This window comes from Acinonyx jubatus, chromosome C2 (genome assembly GCF_027475565.1).
Source record: "Acinonyx jubatus isolate Ajub_Pintada_27869175 chromosome C2, VMU_Ajub_asm_v1.0, whole genome shotgun sequence".
In the NCBI taxonomy this organism is placed as follows: domain Eukaryota; kingdom Metazoa; phylum Chordata; class Mammalia; order Carnivora; family Felidae; genus Acinonyx; species Acinonyx jubatus.
The window spans coordinates 105,736,802-105,756,667 of NC_069384.1; the positions used below are offsets into that span (position 1 = coordinate 105,736,802).

General features: G+C 41.2%; 1 protein-coding gene across 12 annotated transcripts in view; it reads left to right on the forward strand.

Moving 5' to 3' along the window:
- Window positions 1-19,866, forward strand: part of VEPH1 (ventricular zone expressed PH domain containing 1) — a 252,221-nt gene that overhangs the window by 62,596 nt on the left and 169,759 nt on the right. For all 12 annotated transcript variants that reach the window (XR_008297873.1, XM_027061541.2, XM_053221272.1 and 9 more), the window contains 2 exons: window positions 641-807; window positions 14,021-14,230. Coding sequence is in view for 11 of the 12 variants with exons in the window: in XM_027061541.2 (XP_026917342.1) it covers window positions 641-807; window positions 14,021-14,230 (377 nt within the window). In the remaining variant the exon portion in view is untranslated. The remainder of the gene's footprint in view (window positions 1-640; window positions 808-14,020; window positions 14,231-19,866) is intronic.

Genomic DNA, 19,866 nt, shown 5'->3' on the forward strand with positions numbered 1-19,866 from the left:
ATGCAGTATCTTTTCTTGAGATTTTGCCGTTTTAAATCCAGTTGTCCCTACATGTCTTTGAGGTAAATCATGTGTGACAAACAAAGCTGAGTCTAAACTTCCCTTGAAATAGTGCAGAAAATTGGGGATTTAAATTTGCATTGCTACTTTTCTAACTATTCATAAAAATAGAGCATAGTTTCCATATGTCAGTTGTCTAAATCATGCCTCCGTATCTCTCAGGAAGGTGAATACATTCCTCTGTGCTCTTTTTTTGGTTCAGTTTCATTTAGTCTCATGCTTACGGCACTGCTTAGTTTTCATTTAAACAGCATCCAAATGTTGTGTCTCATCAGGAATTCTTTATCAGAACTGTTTCCTTCTTAAGGGTGTGGTCCGGTTACTGTCAAATTTTCCTCTTTCCCCGTGGTGCATTACTCAGGAAAATTTTTCATTAGATAATAAATAAATAAAATATTCCCTTTTATGGAATCAGTTTAAGCCATGCTCTAGTGATTTTTCAGGATAAGATACTGTGTTATTTTTAGCAGAAGACTTGGCCATTTAATGAATAAGTGCAAAGTTTATTGAATTGACACTAATGGTGTTTCTACTGATTGGGAGCTAATAGTCATCATTCCTGGTATTGTTCTTTCAACAGGTAATGCCATGTTGTTGAGGGTGTTACCTGCTGTGTATGAAAAGAAGCCTCAGCCAATTAACAGACACCTGACAGAACTCCTGGCCTTGATGTCTCAGCTGGAACAACCAGAACAGTACCATCTTCTACGGCTTTTACATGTAGCTGCAAAGAGAAAGCAACCAGAGGTAAAAAGTACACCATATACATGATGGTCCACATAACCATGCATGTTTCTGGGTTTGTGAGCAGGATGTGTGCTTCAGGCTTCCTCCCTCATGTGTCTAAACACACCTATCCTTCCATGAAAGCACTCATTCACTTTTTCTATAACTGTGAAAGTGAGGAGGTAGGTGATGGCAGAGGTTGAATACTGTTATGGGTCCCCAGAGAAACAGAACCATTAGGATACATATATCATGAACAATTGGAATTGGCTTATGCGGTTATGAGGCTGAGAAGTCCAGAAGTCCCACAAATGCCCCTTACAAAGTGCCATTTGTAAGTTGAGGACCCAGGAAAACAAGTGGTGTAGTTCCAGCCTGAGTCCAAAAGCCTGAGAACCAGGAAAACCAACGGCTTAAGTTTTGGTCCAAATCTGAAAACTTTAGAACCCAATGGCTGATGGTGTAAGTCACAGTTCAAGAGCAGGAGAGAGGACCAATGTCACTGTTCAACCAGTCACATTCAGGCCCTCAGCAGTTTAGATGAGGCCCACCCACATTGGGAAGGGCAATCTGCTTTACTCATTCTACCAATTTAAATGCCAGACTGATCTGGAAATACTCTCGCAAACATACCTAGAATAATGTTCAGGCAAACATGTGGGCACTGGATGACCCAGTGAAATTGACACATAAAATTAACTTTAACCGGTATAGTACTAAAAACAGAAGAAAGAACAAACAAATCTACAGCCATTGCAGAACAACCTTAATTGAAGTTTGGTGTGGCCATGCAGTCCCAGGAATCTATGCTTTCTCAGGGCCAAAGGAATGACCCGCACATGGGGAAATCAGTCTACAGTGAGAACAAAGTCTCATTTTCTAGAGGGCAAGTTAGTTGTTTTTTTGGAATCAAATAAAATATTAAAATAATTAGGATAATTGTGATTATCAGTAACAGAACACCCAATCCATGCTGGCTTAAATAACGAAAGGAATTTATTAGCTAATGTGATGGGGGAAAAAAAACCCTTAAGATGAGATTTGATCCAGCAGCTCAAATGATATGAAGACAACAATTTTCCTATCCTCTATTTCTCAGATTTGATTTCTGGTTTTGGCTTCTATTTTCTGCAGGCTTTGACCTGTGCACTTCAGACAGGTACAAGGGGCTCTCTAGGCACTGGCTTCTTCTACCCCCTCCACCACCACCAACAACATCCAAACAAAAGTCCTGATAGTCTCTGTTTAGGACACACACTCTACCCCTGACGCTTCTGCTACCCCTCAAGGGTACTCAGATAGAGACTAGAGGCTGCCAGGAAGAGGAAAGTAGAAATGGATTACGGAGGGTGCCAGAACATGTGTACGAGTAAGATTAAAGGTCAACTCCAGGTCATATCACTTATGGCTGTATCCTGCTTCGTTTCTTGATAATGTCAATACCTACCACTTGAAAAATCAGTGAACGTTAGGTGAATACTGGACCATTTGAAGTCAACATTCAAGTTATTCAAGGAAAGACAGGCAAAATGGTCATATGTGTTATTAACTATAATAGGCTGCAAATGCCTTGTGGTAAGGAACTCTTTCTTCTTTTCTCCTGTATCCCAGACCTTGGCATAGTGTCTGATAGCACTCAGTAAACATTCATAAAACCAAACAGAATAAAACAGAGTGGTAAGTGTTCTGCAGATGGTATAAACAGAAGGGGTGGCAATGAATTCTGCCTTGGGTGGAAGAAATAGGTGACATGAAGATTCATAACTGGAGTGGCATCAAGGCCAGACCTTGGAGAATGGGAGGTTTTGTTTCAAGTGGAGCAGAGGGGCAAAGGATCTTGAGGAAGTAGAGATGGGGCTGGGAGTCTTGGACACTAGAGAGCAGACTTGAACCCTACTCATGGAAATTTCGATTCAGTAGGTCTGCGTACCCAGATCCTGCCTTTTACAAGTTCCCAGGTGATGCTTCTCCTGCTGCTCCAAGGACCACACTTTGAGTAGCTAGACTAGAGGTTGGGCAGAAGACTGGGAGCATCCATGTCACCTGGTGTACATTTTTGCTTTTGCCCTTAGAACAATATATATCATTATTTTTGCATGTCTGTCTTTCCCAGTGCACTCTAAACTCCTTGAGGGGCCTGTGTCTGCATATTTATATATACTCTCTAGCATAGTGCTGGACGCATAGTAGGATTTCAATAAAATGTTGAATTCAGAAATGAATAAATGACCAAAAGAGACCAAAGAGATTGGAGAACATAAAGAATCAGGGAGAAGTTGTGTTGTGGTCTCCAAAGGGTGTAAAGTGACTCAACAGGATCAAGATCCAGAGAAGTAAATGAGTTTGGAGATTGGAAATGTCCTTAGATTTGGCAACCGGGACTCCCCAGGACACTGTCTTTGTGGGTGGGGTGAGAAGTGGCGGTCATCGTCATGGACTGTGTGTGGAGAGAAGGTTAGGAACTGACTGCATGAGTGTACAAGTTTAAAGAAAATAAGGAGAACTAAAGAACAATCCAATAACAACGAAGAGATTGAAGATGTGGAACAAAACACTAGCTAGAATCAGATGCTTGAGGAAGTTAGGGAATGAATTCCAGAGCACAAGTGGAGGAATCATTTTGGGAAAGGATTAAGGACAGAAAGTTTGAGCAAAACTGTAGTTGAGTTTGGGCAAGGAATAGAGTTGAAAGATCACTGGATCACCTAAACAGAGGCTTGGAGTGAGGGACAGAGAAGGGCTGAGGTATTTGTTTCCCATTACCACAAACGCAGTGGTTTAAAATAGCACAAATTTATTATCTTACTGCTCTTGAGATCAGAAGTCCAAAATGGTTCAGCAGGGCTGTATTCCTTCTTGAGACTCTAGAGGATAATGTTTCCTTGCCTTTTCAGCTTCTGGGGGCTGCTTGCATTCCTCAGCTCATGGCCTACATCCCTCTCCCCTCTTATTTTCTCATCACACCTCCTCCAACTCTGAGTCTCCTAGCCTCCATCTTCTAAGGGTCCTTGTAATTACATTGGTGCCACCCAGAAGATCCAGGATTATCTCTCCATCTCAAGACCTTTAACTTAACTATACCTACAGAGTCCTCTTTGACACATAAGGCTACATTATCACAGGTTCTGGGGATTAGGGTGTGCACATGTTTGTGGAGTCATTATTTTGCCTACCACAGATAGAGCCTGGAGACCAGATGATAGGGAAATTGGGGGGTGGGGGGTGGGGAGTGTGATTAAAAGGCCAAACTTGGTTTCATAAAAGAGGCAGCTGGCATACCATTTTATCTGCAGCCTGCAAGCAAGAGCAAAACACAGTTTTTGCAAAAGAAGGTTCAATAAAAATTCAAGGGGGATCTGGGGAGAATAACTTAGTTCAATTTATTTCCCATGGGCTAAAGGCTGGACATGAAAGTAAATTAAACCAGGGGAAGGCTCACTTACAAGAAGGGGGAGGGAAAAGTCTTGGGATCTCCCTACCTAAAAAGGTGGGGTCGAAGAGTGAGGATGGCCCCAAATGTGACATTCAAAGAGGTCCCGTCAGACATCTGGTGGCCTCTGATGGCCTGAAGACTCAGGAAAGGACTTAGGAGGCCATTTATAAGGCCCCTGACATCTGCCCGTTCTCATAGGGTCTCTTTAACTCCCAACACTTTGAGCAATTATACAGTCCTAAGCACCTACAGATGGGCACTCTCAAAGCACTGAAGTTTTACAAATGTTCTTCACCTGGAATGTCCTTCCCTCACCACTACCACTCTTTCTGGGATGACTGTTCCTGGGCTTTAGACAGATACTTAGATGTCAGTTTCTTACCAATAATCTTATCTGACTCCTTCCTTCACCCCCATCTCTGCCTAGCAAATTTCACATTGTAATGACTCTGCCTCTAGTGGTCTCTCTCTCTCTCTCTCTCTTTGGACCAACTTGGTTCTGATGCAAATGCTGGAGACATGAAGACCACCTTGTTCACTACTGTGTCCCTGATGCCCTGCATAGTCCCTGGCATACAGAATTCATTCCATGAATATTTCTTAACACAGATGAGTTAATATTAGTGCCTAAATTTACAGAGGACTTTATCATTCACAAAGGGCTTTTTCTTCTTAAATCTTTTTTAAAATTTTGTAATGCTTATTTATTTTTGAAAGAGGGAGAGAGACAGAACACGAGTGGGGGGAGGGGCAGAAGGAGAGGGAGACACAGAATTCAAAGTAGGTTCCAGGCTCTGAGCTGTCAGCACAGAGCGCGATGCAGGGTTCGAACTCATGAACCGCGAGATCATGATGTGGACACTTAACTGACTGAGCTACCCAAGGCACCCCAAGGGCTTCTTTTTTTAAGATCTAATTCTATCAATTTACTCCTACCAACAACTCTAATGTGTGTTATTTTCCCCTCTGTTTTACACCAGTCAAAATGGTTGTTCTGGGAGGCTAATTTGCCCCCATCACACAGGTAGTAAGAGGTTAAGTGACTGGTCCAGTCCAGGACTCTTACCCGCTAACCCCCTTCTCTCTCCTCAGCTTGGGGAAAAAAACCAAGTAGCCTCCTCTTGAGAGGAGTACAGGCATACCTCATTTTATTGTGCTTCATCATATTGTTGCACTTTGCAGATACTATATTTTTTACAAATTGAAGGTTTGTGGCAACCCTGTGTCAAGCAAGTCTATTGGCACCATTCTTTTCCAACAGCATTTGTTTACTTTGTGTCTCTGTGTCACATTTTCATAATTCTTGCAATAATTCGAACATTTTCATTATTATTATATTTGTGATGGTGATCTGTGATCAGTGATCTTTGGTGATATTATTGTAATTGTCTTGGGGTGCCCCAAACCACACCTATATGAGATGGTGAGCTTAATGGATAAATGTGTGTGTTTTGACTACCCCACCAACTGTCCATCCCCCATCTGTCTCCCTCTCCTAGGGCCCCCCTATTCCCTGAGACACAACACTATTGAAATTAGGCCAGTTAAGAACCCTACAAAACCTCTAAGTGTTCAAGTGAACAGAGGAGTAGCAGCTCTCTCACTTCCAATAAAAAACTAGACATGAGTAAGCTTAGTGAGGAAGGCACATCAAAAACCGAGACAGGTCAAAAGCGAGGCCTCTTGCACCAAATACCATTCTCTTAGCTAAGTGCAAATGCAAAGGAAGAGTTCTTGAAGAAAACTAAAAGTGCTACTCCACTGAATACATGAGTGATAAGGAAGCAAAACAGCCTTATTATTGATGTGGAGATAGTTTGGCTGGTCTGGATAGAAAGATCAACTGCTCCGCATCATTTCCTTAAGCCAAAGCCTAATCCAGAACAAGGCCCTAACTCTCTTCAATGCAGGTGAGGAAGCTGCAGAAGAAAAGCTTAAAGGTTGCAGAGGCCAGTTTGTGAGATTTAAGGAAAGAAACCGTCTCCATAACATAAAAGTGCAAAGTGAAGCAGCAAGCACTGATGTAGAAGTGTAGCAAGTTATGCAGAAGATCTAGCTAAGATAAGTAATGAAGGTGGCAACACTAAACAGCAGATTTTCAGTGTTGATAAAACAGCTTTCTATTAGAAGATGCTATCTAGGACTTTCACTGCTAGAGAGGAGATATCAATGCCTGGTTTCAAAGCTTCAAAGAACAGACTTCTCTTTTTTTTAAATTTTTTAAAAATGTTTATTTGTTATTGAGAGACAGAGAGGGACAGAGCATGAGCAGGGGAGGAGAAGAGAGGGAAGACACAGAATCCGAAGCAGGCTCCAGGCTCTGAGCTGTCAGCACAGAGCCTGACGCGGGGCTCGAACTCACAAACCACGAGATCATGAGTTGAGCCAAAGTCGGTCACTCAACCGACTGAGCCACTCAGGTGCCCCCAGACTTCTCTTTTGTTAGAGGCTAGTGCAGCTGATGACTTTCAGTTGAAACCAGTGCTTACCGACCATTTTGAAAATCCTAGGCTTTGAAGAATTAAGCTAAATCTACTCCCAGATTTGGAACAACAAGTCCTGGTTGACAGCACATCTGTTTACAACATAGTTAACTAAATATTTAAAGCCCACTGTTGAGACTTAGAGCTCAGAGAGAGAGAGAGAGAGAGAGAGAGAGAGAGAGAGAGAGAGATTCTCTTCAAAATGACTGCTCATTGACAATGCACTCTATCACCCAAGAGCTCTGATGGAGATATACAATGAAATTAAAGTTTTCATGCCTGCTAACTAACACAACAACCATTCCATAGACTGCAGAATGCTATTTCTACCATATGCTATTTCTACCATAAGAACTAGAATTAAAAGTGGAGCCTGAAGATGGGACTGAATCGCTACAATTTCATGATAAAACTTTAAGAGATGAAGTTTTGCTTCTTTTGGATGAGCAAAGAAAGTGGTTTTTTTGAGCTGGAATCTACTCCTGGTGAAGATGCTGTGAAGATTGTTGAAACGGCAACAAAAGATTTAGAATGTTACATAAACTTAGCTGATAAAGCAGCATCAGGGTTTGAGAAGACTTATTCCAATTTTGAAAACAGTTCCACCGTGGGTAAAATGCTACCAAACAGTATCACATGGTACAGGGAAATCATTTGTGAAAGGAAGAGTCAACTGATGTGGCAAACTTCACTGCTGTCTTATTTTAAGAAATTGCAACAGACATCCCAACCTTCAGCAACCACCACCCTGATCAGTCAGTAGCCATCAATATAAAGACAAGACCCTCTACCAGCAAAAAGCTTACAACTCATTAAAAGCTCAGATGATTTTAACAATAATGTATTTTTAATTAAAGCGTATATATTTTTAGACATAATACTATTGCCCACTTAATAGACTAGAGCATAAAAATAACTTTTATATGCATTGGGGAACTAAAAAAATCATTTGAGTCTCTTTATTGTGACATTCGCTTTATTGTGGTGGTCTGGAATATCTCCAAAGTATTACTGTAGTGTTCTCAGCTGGTTACAGGAGGCAGAGGAGAGTAAACAAGGACACTAATAGTGGTTGAACTAATGCCAAGTACCAGACACTGTGTAGGTGTTTTACAACATTATCTCACTTATTCCCCATAACAACCTTTCCTTTGGTAAACAGAAAAGTCAAAGTCTGGAAGGGTTAAGAACTGTGGTGGTACAAAGGAGTGATAGTGAGGTGGCTTTTCACACCCTGCTCATCTGTAGCAGCCCCTCCAATTTTCAAATAGGCAATGTCCATGTCTTCCACTGGCCATTATGGTCACAATGCCTCCCATATGACGGCCATTTACAGAAAATCTGGGGCTGTCACTGGTTAGGTAACTTTTCTAAAGCCATAGAGATAAGCCTGAGGTACATCATAAACCCAATCTAATTCCAGCCATTGAGATCTTTTGACCTCAACACCCTGAAAACTTGAGGCTATAAGGCATGGCTTGTGAAGCAGGTGGGGGGTTGAGGGGGCTCAGTAGACAAAGGCGGTCAGAAAGGTGAGCTCTATGGCAGAAGTAGGAGACCTGAACTGAATGAGGAGAGAGTGAAAGCAGAGTCCTGTAGGTGTTGTGCATGCTAAGTGTGGATCCCAGGATGAAGCCGCAAGGGTTTAGAAAACAGGCACAGTGATGTGAATGGACCTCACCTGTGCCAGGGCCCTAATGGGTGAGAAGTTGTAGCAGGGGAAGGACCCAACCTCTGTTTCCCACCAGCACTGCCCTTCATGTTAAAGTGGGCCTCCACCTGCCTCCTGCGGCTCATCGTGGGGCTCTTCAAGGCTAACACTTGGTTACTGAGGTGTGCAGACAGTGAGCCAGAGACATGCTGGATTCACCTCCTCTCTCTCATGTTCCTTAATTAGTGCGCAAAAAGGAAGGGAGACATATATGGAGAAAGGGAGAGAGGAAATTGAAAACAATGGCAACAATCAGAAATGCAGACTGAGACTTCCAATTTAAGTCTAGTTATTATAACTTCATTGCAGATGAAGCAAGAAGCTAAATGAGAAGGGTTTTGACCCTGTGGAACTGGGATTAAAGTGAATTTTTCCTTTCTGCATAAAAGCTATGCCAATGCTCTGTAAATAGGAGGTAAACTGAGCAGGTTCTCCAGTGAAGACAAGGTTGAGATCGCAAAGGTGGCAGAGCTTCAACATCCATATATCTGTGAGCTTCACGTGTGGCTGGCCAGGCAGGTTGGTCCCCTTCCTCCATCACTGCCCTCTGGGTATCCCCCTTTCAGAAAACCATCCTTCCCAGTTAAAGGGAGGCAGTTCCTGGCTAGTGATTCATGGCTGGAACCTCCAGAGAATCCTCAGGGTTCATTTATAGGAAAAGGCTGGGTGGTCAATTTTCCAAGTGGCCTTTTGGGGCTAAGTCTGTATTCTTGGCTGCTATAAACCATGCTGTAACCTAGCCAACAAAAGGAACAGCATTTAGTAACACATAAGAGCCCATCTGTTATTATCCCCAGGACTTGGGCTTCTAGCCCCAACCGTACAGAGATGAGTGGCAGAAAATAGCAACTTCAGCCCTCCGTTGATTAATGTCCAAACCCAGAGGAACTGCTTTTGTGGTCTGGTCCCTAGAGCAGAGAGTCATTTTCTTGGATTTTCAAGCTTACAGCATTCCTCTTCACATACCTAATCCTGAGGCACCTAACACAGCATCATCATGTTGACAATACTCAGAGGTCACTTTTGGTATTTATTTAAAATAAGCCATTTGCAGAACATTAAGAAGATGGAGTGATGGAATATGTAGACTGTTCTACAACAGTCTTTGGAGCAGAACCATAATTTTCGGTATATATATTTTGTTACTATGGTGGGAGTAATTAGTAAATGAAAAGAGTGGCAGTTATTTTATAGGGTTTCGAAGAGTAATAGAAATTGTTAATGCTGGCCAAATCAATTAGAAGAGAAAATTGAGCCCAAGGAAAATTTAAGAGGGAGTACATGCACACACATGTACACATATGTGCACACACACAGCAGCTCTACCTTTTATTATATACATAAAAATTTAAATGTCATTTGCTGCTAATTAAGTTGCTATGTATTATGGTGCTATGTTTTCAGATGGCCCTACCCTCATGGCCCCATGGCCTGGGCTGATGAGATATGTCCACAAAACTTCAGTTCAGTGGCAAGATGCTAAAACTGTCAGCAGACTGCTCTGAGAGCACAAAAAAGGCAGCAGTTAATTCCACTCAGGAAGGAATGGAGAGCCAGGGAAGGTGCCTGCCTGGGCTATTTACTTTAGAGGGTCCTGGTCTGGCCCTCATCTACATGTTCCCCCAGTTTCCACACATTCTGTCACCTAATAAACGTAGTCCAGGTCACTGGGACCTTGGAATTCCTTTCCTGTACATCTCTGTCCTCCTTCTAAGGCTTCAACAGGCCTGGCCTCTGGATCTGTTCTCCCAAGGACAGGCCATGCCAACAGCATGACCCCACAGGCCTGAGGGGTGTTTTAGATGAACTTGAATTTGTGGGCTGGGGTATTCATATACATGCATACAAGACTCCTTGCAGGACAAAGCCAGGAATAGAAAGAGAAGAGAGGGGCAAGGAATGGGGCCTAGAGGTCATTTCTTTCTGTTCCCTCTACACAGGCCAAAAATTCCAAATTCAAATCAGGCCTCCAAGATTGTTATAAAGGTACATGTGTCAGGTAGAGGGTAGCACCTGAGTATTTGAGTGTGTGGTGTAGGGCCCTTTATTTGCACTCTAGCCCTAGGTCCTGCATGTATTAGGGTGGGCTATGGGGAAGGCTTCCCAGAAGTAGAGCTCTTTGAGATGGGCTTTGAAAGCATGAGCATCCTCTCCATGTTTAAGCCACTGTGGGTGATTGATGGCATGTCGCTGGGTCAGAGTTCATGGTGGAAGAGGCAGTAGATATGCCAGTCAGTGAAGACCCTGGAATACCATGGCATTGGGATCCCAGCCGTAGGCCATGACAACCTTTGAAGTCTTGACATGATTAGATAGGACAGCTTGGAAGCTCTTTCGGCGGTCCATGCCATGAGGTTATGGTCTCAACAAAGGCCGTGTCAGCTTGCCCTCTGCTAGACATCTATGCTTAGTGGCTGCTCTGCTCTCAGTGATGATAAGGCCTTCTCTGAGATATGAAGCAGCTCCCCAGTGAGGCAGCACGAAAGAGACCAGCCTGAGGAAATGCCTGTATTTAGAAAATAAAATTCCTTCTTATCTAAGAATAATCTGTCTAAAGCCCAAAGCACCGCTTTCCTTTCATGTGTGTGATAAACTTCAAGAAATATCTGTCTTTTCTGTCACCATCATGACAAGCTTTTGGGTTATCAGGAAACCACAAAATAATAGATTTTTGTTTAATCAGTAAAATTACTTTATTTACACTATTCAAGTCTTCTCTACTCTTTGCTTCAATGGATTCAACTGTGCCTAAGCATATATATTTGTCTCGAGCCAGCTTTCTTTTTTCTTTCTTTTTCTTTTCTTTTCTTTTCTTTTTTCTTTTCTTTTCTTTTCTTTTCTTTTCTTTTCTTTTCTTTTTCCTTTTCCTTTTCCTTTTCTTCTTTCTTTCTTCCTTTCTTTCTTTTTCTTTTTCTTTTTCTTTATGGTACAGTACATATAGTATACTCTTGTATGGGCTTGGGATGTATGGCTGGAGTTTAAATAAAATTGGCATGACTGGAAGCACATGTCACAGAGACCTTCGTGTTCCAGAAATAGGACATGAAGGGTAAGGACTAGGAAATAGAATTTTATACAATGGGGCAGGAAATGTGTAAGCATTTTCCATTACTAAAAGACTCAGGTTAAATATGCTGCCCTGACCTAGAGCAGCTGGCTGACACTTCTACCTTATGTGCCAGGGATCTCTCTTGGTTTCTCCGGAAGGACATACAACCATTCCCAAATGCATAGGCAACATTTGTAGACCTGTTCAATCATGTATGCTGTATACCAGAAACTAGCCCTGGCCCTTCCTCCATAAGTACTGGATATGAATATCCAGTTTAAATTTATATGTAGGATACTTTTAGTCCTCTCAAAATGTCTGCTTTCATGTCCCTGTTAGTTATGTTGTATATGACATGTGACAATATATCCATTAAAACATTATGTACAACTATTCAACACTGTGGGGTGGGGTGTGGAGGTTATTCAAATGCTAGCCTATAAAACCATTTAGATTTTTCTTCGTTTGGTTTGTTCCTCAAATATTTATTGACTCAGTTTCTGGCCAGGCTCTGTGCTAGGCTTTGGCTATACAATGGGGTACAAACTCTTATAGAGTTTTTAATCCAGCCTGCAAAACAAACATCTAGACTAGCAATATGAAGAAGGCATGAGAAGGTTTTTCTGGGAGCCATGTAGGGTGTGATAGGGGCTTCAGCCAGGGCACTGGATTGAGGAGGAAAGAGAAGGGAGTGGAGGAAGTCTTTTAAAGGCAACAACAGCTAATCCAAAGCCTCACGAATGAGAAGGAGTATCCAGAAAAAAAGGGGCAAAAAGAATTACAGGCAGAGTGAATCACGTGAGTACAACCCTAGATGCAAGAGAAATCTTAGCAGGTCAAGAAAACATTTTGGAAAAATCAACAGGGTTGAAGTATGATATCTGATGGGATCTGGATGGGGGGATACATCTAGAAAAATGGATAGGCATCAGTTTGGAAAAGGTATGTTAAGCCTCTATCTTGAGATCGATGGCAAATCAGTGAACTATTTTAAACAGAGGAAGGGTTGCTATTGAGGCCACAAGGTAGAGAAGGAATTGGATGGACAAGACTGATGGCAGAGAGAAGAGTTAGAAAGCTATTGGAATAACCCAAGTTCAGGATAATTGGATCAGTGGTCTCAGCTTAGATGTGCCTGCTGGGAGAGTACTTCCCTGATGCCAGCTTAACCTAGGGCCCCAGGATAGTCTGTCACAGCACCTTGTATTTTGCTATATGGCATTTATTAAAATTTATAATTATGCATTTCTATTAAAATTACTCGTTTCATGAAATGTCTCATTTACTAGGCAGTGAATTATTCCACTATGGCAGGAATCTGCTAGACTTATTAGCAGCTTTAGCACCTACAATACTACCTTGCAAATAGGAAGGACTCAATAAATATTTGTAAATAAGTGAATGGAGAAATGAATGGAAATTAATGGAAGTGAACAGATCTGTGGCATACTTGGGAGGTGGAATCAGTAGGACTTGGTGGTTGTTTGGAGGAGGCTAATGATAAGGGAAAAAGAACAGTCAAGAATGATTCCCAGACTTCTGACTTGAGTAGCCAGGTAGATAATGGTGCCATTCATGGGGAAAAGAGACCCTTGAAGCTAGAGAGGGAAGTGAGAGAAGCAGGGTTTTGGCAAAGGGTGGATTATAAATTTAGCAGGTTGAGCTGAGTATCAGATTCCGTTTTAATACTGGAAGCTACATTTCAAGTCCACCTTACCAAAAAAGTAACCAACCAAAAAAGCAAACCAACAACAAACTAAAAAATCAGCATAGAAGTATAGATGGGCAAATTGTTTTTATTTTTACTGTTCAGTTTCCACGGGTTGTCCTTTCTAATTGTTTTATTTCAGCAGACAAAACAATTCATTAAGTTGTCAGTGTGCAATGTGTCTATGTATTAACATAGTGACTTTATTCCACAAAAAGTCACGTTTTCTTCAATATGAATTATTGCATCTTTATATTAATACAAGCATTCAAAATCAAGAAAGCCATATTAGGGTGTCAGGAATATGGTAGAAATTATTTTACTTTAGTAATATTTTTTATCTTAGTACTTTTTTGTGATCAAAATGGAATATTGAAGAAAATTTAAAGGCTGTTTCCTGCTTTCTTATTTTTATTATTAAATATTTCCAAACCATATTTCTCCAATTTGAAGGCTTTCATTGAAGTCATCAAGTATCTTTTGCATATTTATATTGCCCTTTAAGTTGCACTTTTATGGTGGATTGGAGGAAATTTAATATTCTGGTGAGGATATAACATATCAAAACTTGACTTATGAATAGCAGCATCTAAACATTTTATAATGTAATGTTGTTACTCTTCAATAGCAGAGCACAGATGAAATGAAAAAGAGAAACAAACTGAAGCATCTGAAATTTTATTGTAAATTCTAAATTTCAGACTTGTATTTGCTTGAGTTCCAATGAGGGCAATAATCCCAGAATGTGTTGACTTCAGATTTCATAAAATCAAAAAATATTAAATTAGTCCTGATTTAATTAATTTTCCTCTTTGTTTCTCTTCTCTTCCTCTCTCTTTTCTTTTCATAGGTGGTTCAGAAGTGTATTCCTTTCCTAATCAGGCATTTGAAAGACTCAACCCATAATGATGTGATCCTAAACATCCTCATAGAGATAGCAGGCTATGAACCTGTGGCTTTGAACAGTTTTCTTCCAATGCTGAAAGAGATTGGTGAGAGATTCCCCTACCTCATCGGACAAATGGCGAGAATCTATGGAGCTGTGGGGCATGTGGATGAAGTAAGTTTGACTTTTTTTCCTCTCTAAATTCCATTGGCACTTAATCCACTGGGGGCTCTGTGAGCTGCAAATGGGTCCTGGAACTTCTGAGAGCTCCCATTTTTCTTTCAAAACTTTTGCATGGACAGTGGCCTTTGGATCAAGGACACATTATAGCAGAGCTAGGTGGAAGGTTCAGGAAGTAAGGATCTCATTGCTGGAGTGTCACCTGCGGAAGGGAAAGGATTAAAATGGAGGAAGCACTATGACAGATTAAGACCACTTTGTAATAACAATAACCAGTAAAAGAATTTCAACTCATTTCTGGTTGTAGTTCTGCTTAACTGAGGAAACCATCAGTAAGCATAGGGTTAGGCCTCAAACACTACTGATTAAAAGATCCCATAGCTATACTGTCAATAAGTGCCTGCATTCATTGGTGTATTTTGAGCCCTCCGGATGATGTTACTTGGAAGAGTGAAATAAATGTTCATGGTTGTTTAAAAGGCCTAGCCTAAATATTTGCATAATAGGATCTTTTGGCAGGAACAACAGGATGCCATCAGTTTGTGGGGATTAGGCGACCGAGAAACGATTTCCAGAAATTCAGGTTCTGAAGGGTGTGCACGCATGCATGTCTGTCTGATGATTTTATATTGGGCTTTAGGACTATTATCTTTTTAAAATAAAAGTAAATATATAATTGATAGAGGGAAGCTTTTATTTTCACCCACTTACATATAATACAGTTATAAAAATCGTACAACACTTAAAAGGGAATCCATAGTCCATCAAGTTCAACCTCTTGATTCTACACAAGAGAAAATTAAAGGCAAGAAAAGTTGAATGACTTACCCAGACTGAGACTGGGTTAGTTGGTGACCCCGCTGGAATTAGATCTTTGCTATCCTTGGCACTCTTTTCAAAGTTTGTCTTAGAATGGATCTGTGGTTCTGTTTCATTTTATTTTATTTCTGCTGAGATTTGCAGAGGGCCTAGTGAAGGAGAGGCTTCCTTCTGGTGGAGGGCCTTTGTCCTCTAGCTTCCCAGACGAAGGTGGGAGAGCTGAGCTGCCAAGCAGCCTGTAACCGTCAACATGATGGGGGGATCTTGTAAAAGGATTACTTTGGTGTGGACATGCTGCTTAGTATAATCCCTCTCTATCCACTGCTGCTGGGAATGTCTCACGCCTGCCACCATCTGCCTTCTGGTAACACTTTCCTGTGCCTGTCACCTTGGCTGCCAGGAAAACCCACTAGAGTGCCCAAGTGCTTTTAGGACAACTTCAGCTGACAGCTGTTTGATGGAATCTGCTGACCTTGCAGATTTTTATATGCACCAAAAACTTCAACCTGTGATGTGTGAGACCCTGGAATCTTAAAAAAGTTAACTCTTCCTGCACCTTAATGGTAGTTATTTTCATCACAAATACATTTATGATTCATTAATATGTAGTAATGCACATTAGAAGTGATTAAACTTCCCACAGAAAATGTTACCTGTTAAAACAATAACAAAAAACACAAACCACATACAATTATGTCACTGTAGGTTTACCTGAACTAAGGCTAACCTGACAGAGAGTAGCCTGTTAGTGTGACTTTTGCATGACCCTAGGTGGGTGCAGTGAGAAGATGGGATCCAAACGGCCAGTGGAATCACTTATTTCACAATTCAGAGCATCAAAATATTTGCCCCTCCCCCATCTCTCATTCTCATATGTCCATGAAGACATCTATGTTTGGGGGAGAAAATTTTTTTTCTCGTGGTTCTGACTCACCTTCTCAACAAATAAAATTCTAGATCAAATACTTTCCAAATGTACCTGGATATCAGGATTACATGGGGAGTTTTTTTTAATAATATAAGTTCTTGGGCCTCATAGAAAATCTACTAAATCAGAATCTCTAGGAAAGGAACCTAGGAATCTGGATTTGTGGGATCCTCTGACAGGTAATTCTTATGCAGCTGTTAGTGGATCAGTATTTGAGATTTCATGATGTCAAGTATTTAAAGCATATTCTATCTTAGACTTAAAATCAGGTCTTGTCCATCACTCTTTATGCCTTTCTCCATCAAGCCATGTGAATCAATTAAGACTTTTCCAGACTACTGATACAGCTGATACTGATACAGTTTAGATTAGGTATGATTGAGAGTAACACCAAAGTTCAAAATAATAGTGACTTAAACAAATACAGTTATCTATTTCTCTTATACATAAAGAAGTCTAGAAAACAGTCAGCCTAGAAATACATGTTTCAGAGGCCCAGGTTCCTTCTACTTTATTGCATTGCCTTCCTTGAACACAATAGAAAACACATGACTTCCATGTCATGGTCCAAGGTGGCTACTCGTCTCCACCCATCAAGTCAGTATTTCAGTCAGCAGGAAGGTGAAAAAAAAAGGAGGACTCTTCCACATAGTCAAACACAACCTCCTATTCATATCCCATTGCTACCATAGAACAAAACTACATATGACCATACCTAGCTGCAAGGGAGGCTAGAACATGTAGTCTGGATTCAAGTAGTTACATATCAAGAGAGAATCAAGAGCAGAAATAATGATGGAGGTCACGGAATGTCTCTGGTGCAGTTTGGCAAGTCATTTTGTTTCTCTGGGTCTGTTTTCTCTCCTCAAAAATAGCATCCTTGCACAGGCATACCTCATTTCTGCTCTGATATTCTTGATTTCATTATTCCATTTCCTTTAAGATCAGCCTGACCAAATTACCTATATAAATGTCAGTCAGCCTCCTTTACTGAGAAATAATACCCTTCTTATTTGTTTCTAACACTGAAAATATCACCATTAGAAAGTCTTTCTTTTAGTTTTAAAGAATACTAAAGCTCAGGTGTCCCAAGAATAAGCGTAGTAGTCTAAGCAGCTATTAACTGATTAGTTTGAGTGAATCTGTTCAACTTTCTAAAACTCTCATAGAGCCATATTCCCAAATACCAAAACCAGCAGGGAAGATATATATGTATTTCTGTCCAGCCTCCTCCTAAAAAGAAACATGAAGTTACTGAAGGACATTGCCAGGTGGGCCTGAGGGCAGAAGTTAGGGTCCTGGACACCTATGGAGGAGGGAATTGCAATAAAGAGGAAGTAACAGGAACTTTGCCCTGGAAAAAAACCCATCATTTTCTGTGTGGAGAACTTGGTCTCTGGTTAGATAAAGATGCATGAGAATATATAAGAAATAGAAATGTTTAGGGTGTTAATGATAAGACAGCCACAGTACCCTATCGACCTCAGGACCTAGGATCCTCTCTCTCTCATCCTGTCCTGGTTTTGTCTAAAAATTGACTCCATTTAAAAATTTTTCTCTTTGCACAAAAGTAGAATTTCTGGATGTATTCAGGGGTTTCAGCATCAGGTGATTACACTGATAGGATTTAAAAGATTTTGGAAATGCAGAAGAGCCAATCCAACTTTGAGAATCTTGCTCCAACTTTTGGAATGCACGATCTATGACTGACTGGAGCCTACTGTTTCATCCCTGCCTTGTTACCTGGCCTCCAGAAAACTGCATTGTTAGATCCTTAAGAAGAAAAGGGAAGTCTCCTGAGGGTATGCAATCATCAGGTGAGGCATAACCTTGGAGTAGAGCTAGCCTGGAATTAGTCACATGAGTTATTAATCAACTTATGCCTCACCTTCTGTATTTGAATGAAGCCACATGTGAGAACTGCCAGGCCTGGCTACAGGGGATCCAAGCCGGATGTGCCCTGTCTTTCAAATCAGGGCCCATCTGGGTGGGCACACTGTTTTCAGCAGCTTGATAGCAACATCACGGTTTTTTCATCTGCATTGCACCTCACAGAGGAAAGTTGTATATATAAACCAAAAACTAAAGCCCGATAGATCCTTATACTCACTATCTCCCAAATTACCTCAGGAATTTTTTTTCCACCCAAATTTAAATGAAACCATGTTTAATAGCTTGATAGTGCCTTTGTCAATATGTGAGGCAATACAGTGTCTCCTGAGCCATTTTCAGGTTTGTGCTGACGCACAAAGCACATCTACTGAACAGAGAATAAAATGGAAGAAACACAGGCCAGAGAAACCTGCTTCTGGGGCAACTGATGCATTGTTGCCCCTGAGTTGCCTCTTCCTTGTCACTGTCAAGAAAAGGACACAGATGGTTTCCATCATGCCAGGATTTAATCCACCTGTGTGGGATGCTCAGTTGAAGCAGATGCACAAATAAGAAATATCACTATATTAGACATGTCCTCACATTGGCAAAAATGCACAGATCCTTTTGTCTTTCTTCAGTGAGAAGTCTGCAGTGGAGACCTTAGGAAACAAAGCAGTTCTCAAGAATCCATCCCCAAAGCACCCAACAGTTTGGTGCTACCACATCTCTGGCAAACTCCTAGTCTGACTTAAGTCAAGCCCAAGGCAGCCTCAGCCTTGTTCACTAACAATACAGGAACCAAACCCTGCCCACAATGGGCAAAGAGAGTCATTGCAGATCACTGGGCTAAAGGCAAAAGTGGCACAGACACAATAGAAGGGTACACATACATAGGAAACACTCCTGAAGCAATTGGTTCTGGTGAACAGGGGACAGTGTGCTGCAGGAAGCTAGAGGACCACTTTTTCATGCAGCCACTACTTTCAAGAACAGGAGATATAGCTGACTTTCCTAATGTGAAGACACAGACACAGACACAGAGAGTTAGACAAATGAAAAGATAGAAAAATATGTACCAAATGAAAGAACAGGGGAAAAAAAAAGCACAGCAATAGATCTAAACAAAGTGGAGAATTTGATAGAGAATTTGAAGATACTCAGTGGCTGTGATACTCACTGAACTTGAGAAGAGAGTAGAGGATCTCAGACCCTCAACAAGAGAGAAAACACATAAAAAAGAACCAATCAGAAATGAAGAACTCAGTAGCTGAAATTAAAAATAAATTAGATGGAATAAATAGGAGATTGGAGGAAGCAGAAGAATGGGTCAGTGACCTGGAGGACAGAATGATGGAAAGCAATCAGTCTGAACAGGAAAGAAAAAAAAATAGTAAAAAAAAAAAAAAAAAAATGAAAAGAAGACTTAGGACCTCAGCAAAACAATGAAGTGTAATAACATTTGTATTATAGGAATCCCAGAAGGAGAAGAGAAAGAAAAGGGGGCAGAAATTCTATTTGAAGAAATATAGCTGAAAAAATCCTGTTCTGGGCAAGGAAATAGAAATCCAGATCTGAAAGGTGGGGGGGAGCCAAGATGGCTGAAAAGCATGGAAGTTTTTTGTATGTCTGGCATCCATGAAATGCAGCCAGACCAACACTAAACCATCCTGCACACCTAGAAAACTGATTTGAGGATTAACACAACAATCTGCACAACCTGAACCACAGAACTCAGCAGGTACACGGCACAGAGAGGTAAACTGGGGGAGAGAGAAGCCATGGAGGGCAGGGAGCCACTTTTGCATGCAGAGAGAGGATGGAGACAGGGGAGGGGGTGGAGAATATGGGAAAGCACCCCTCCCCCAAAGAAGCTAGGAAGTGGAAAATTGGAAACAGCCTCAGCCTTAACTAAAAAGAGAGAAAGGAGAAAGGAGAGGACTTAATTCCATTAAGACCGTAAACAGGAGGAGCGCAGTCTGAAACTCTGCAGCTCCATACCTAGTGGTGC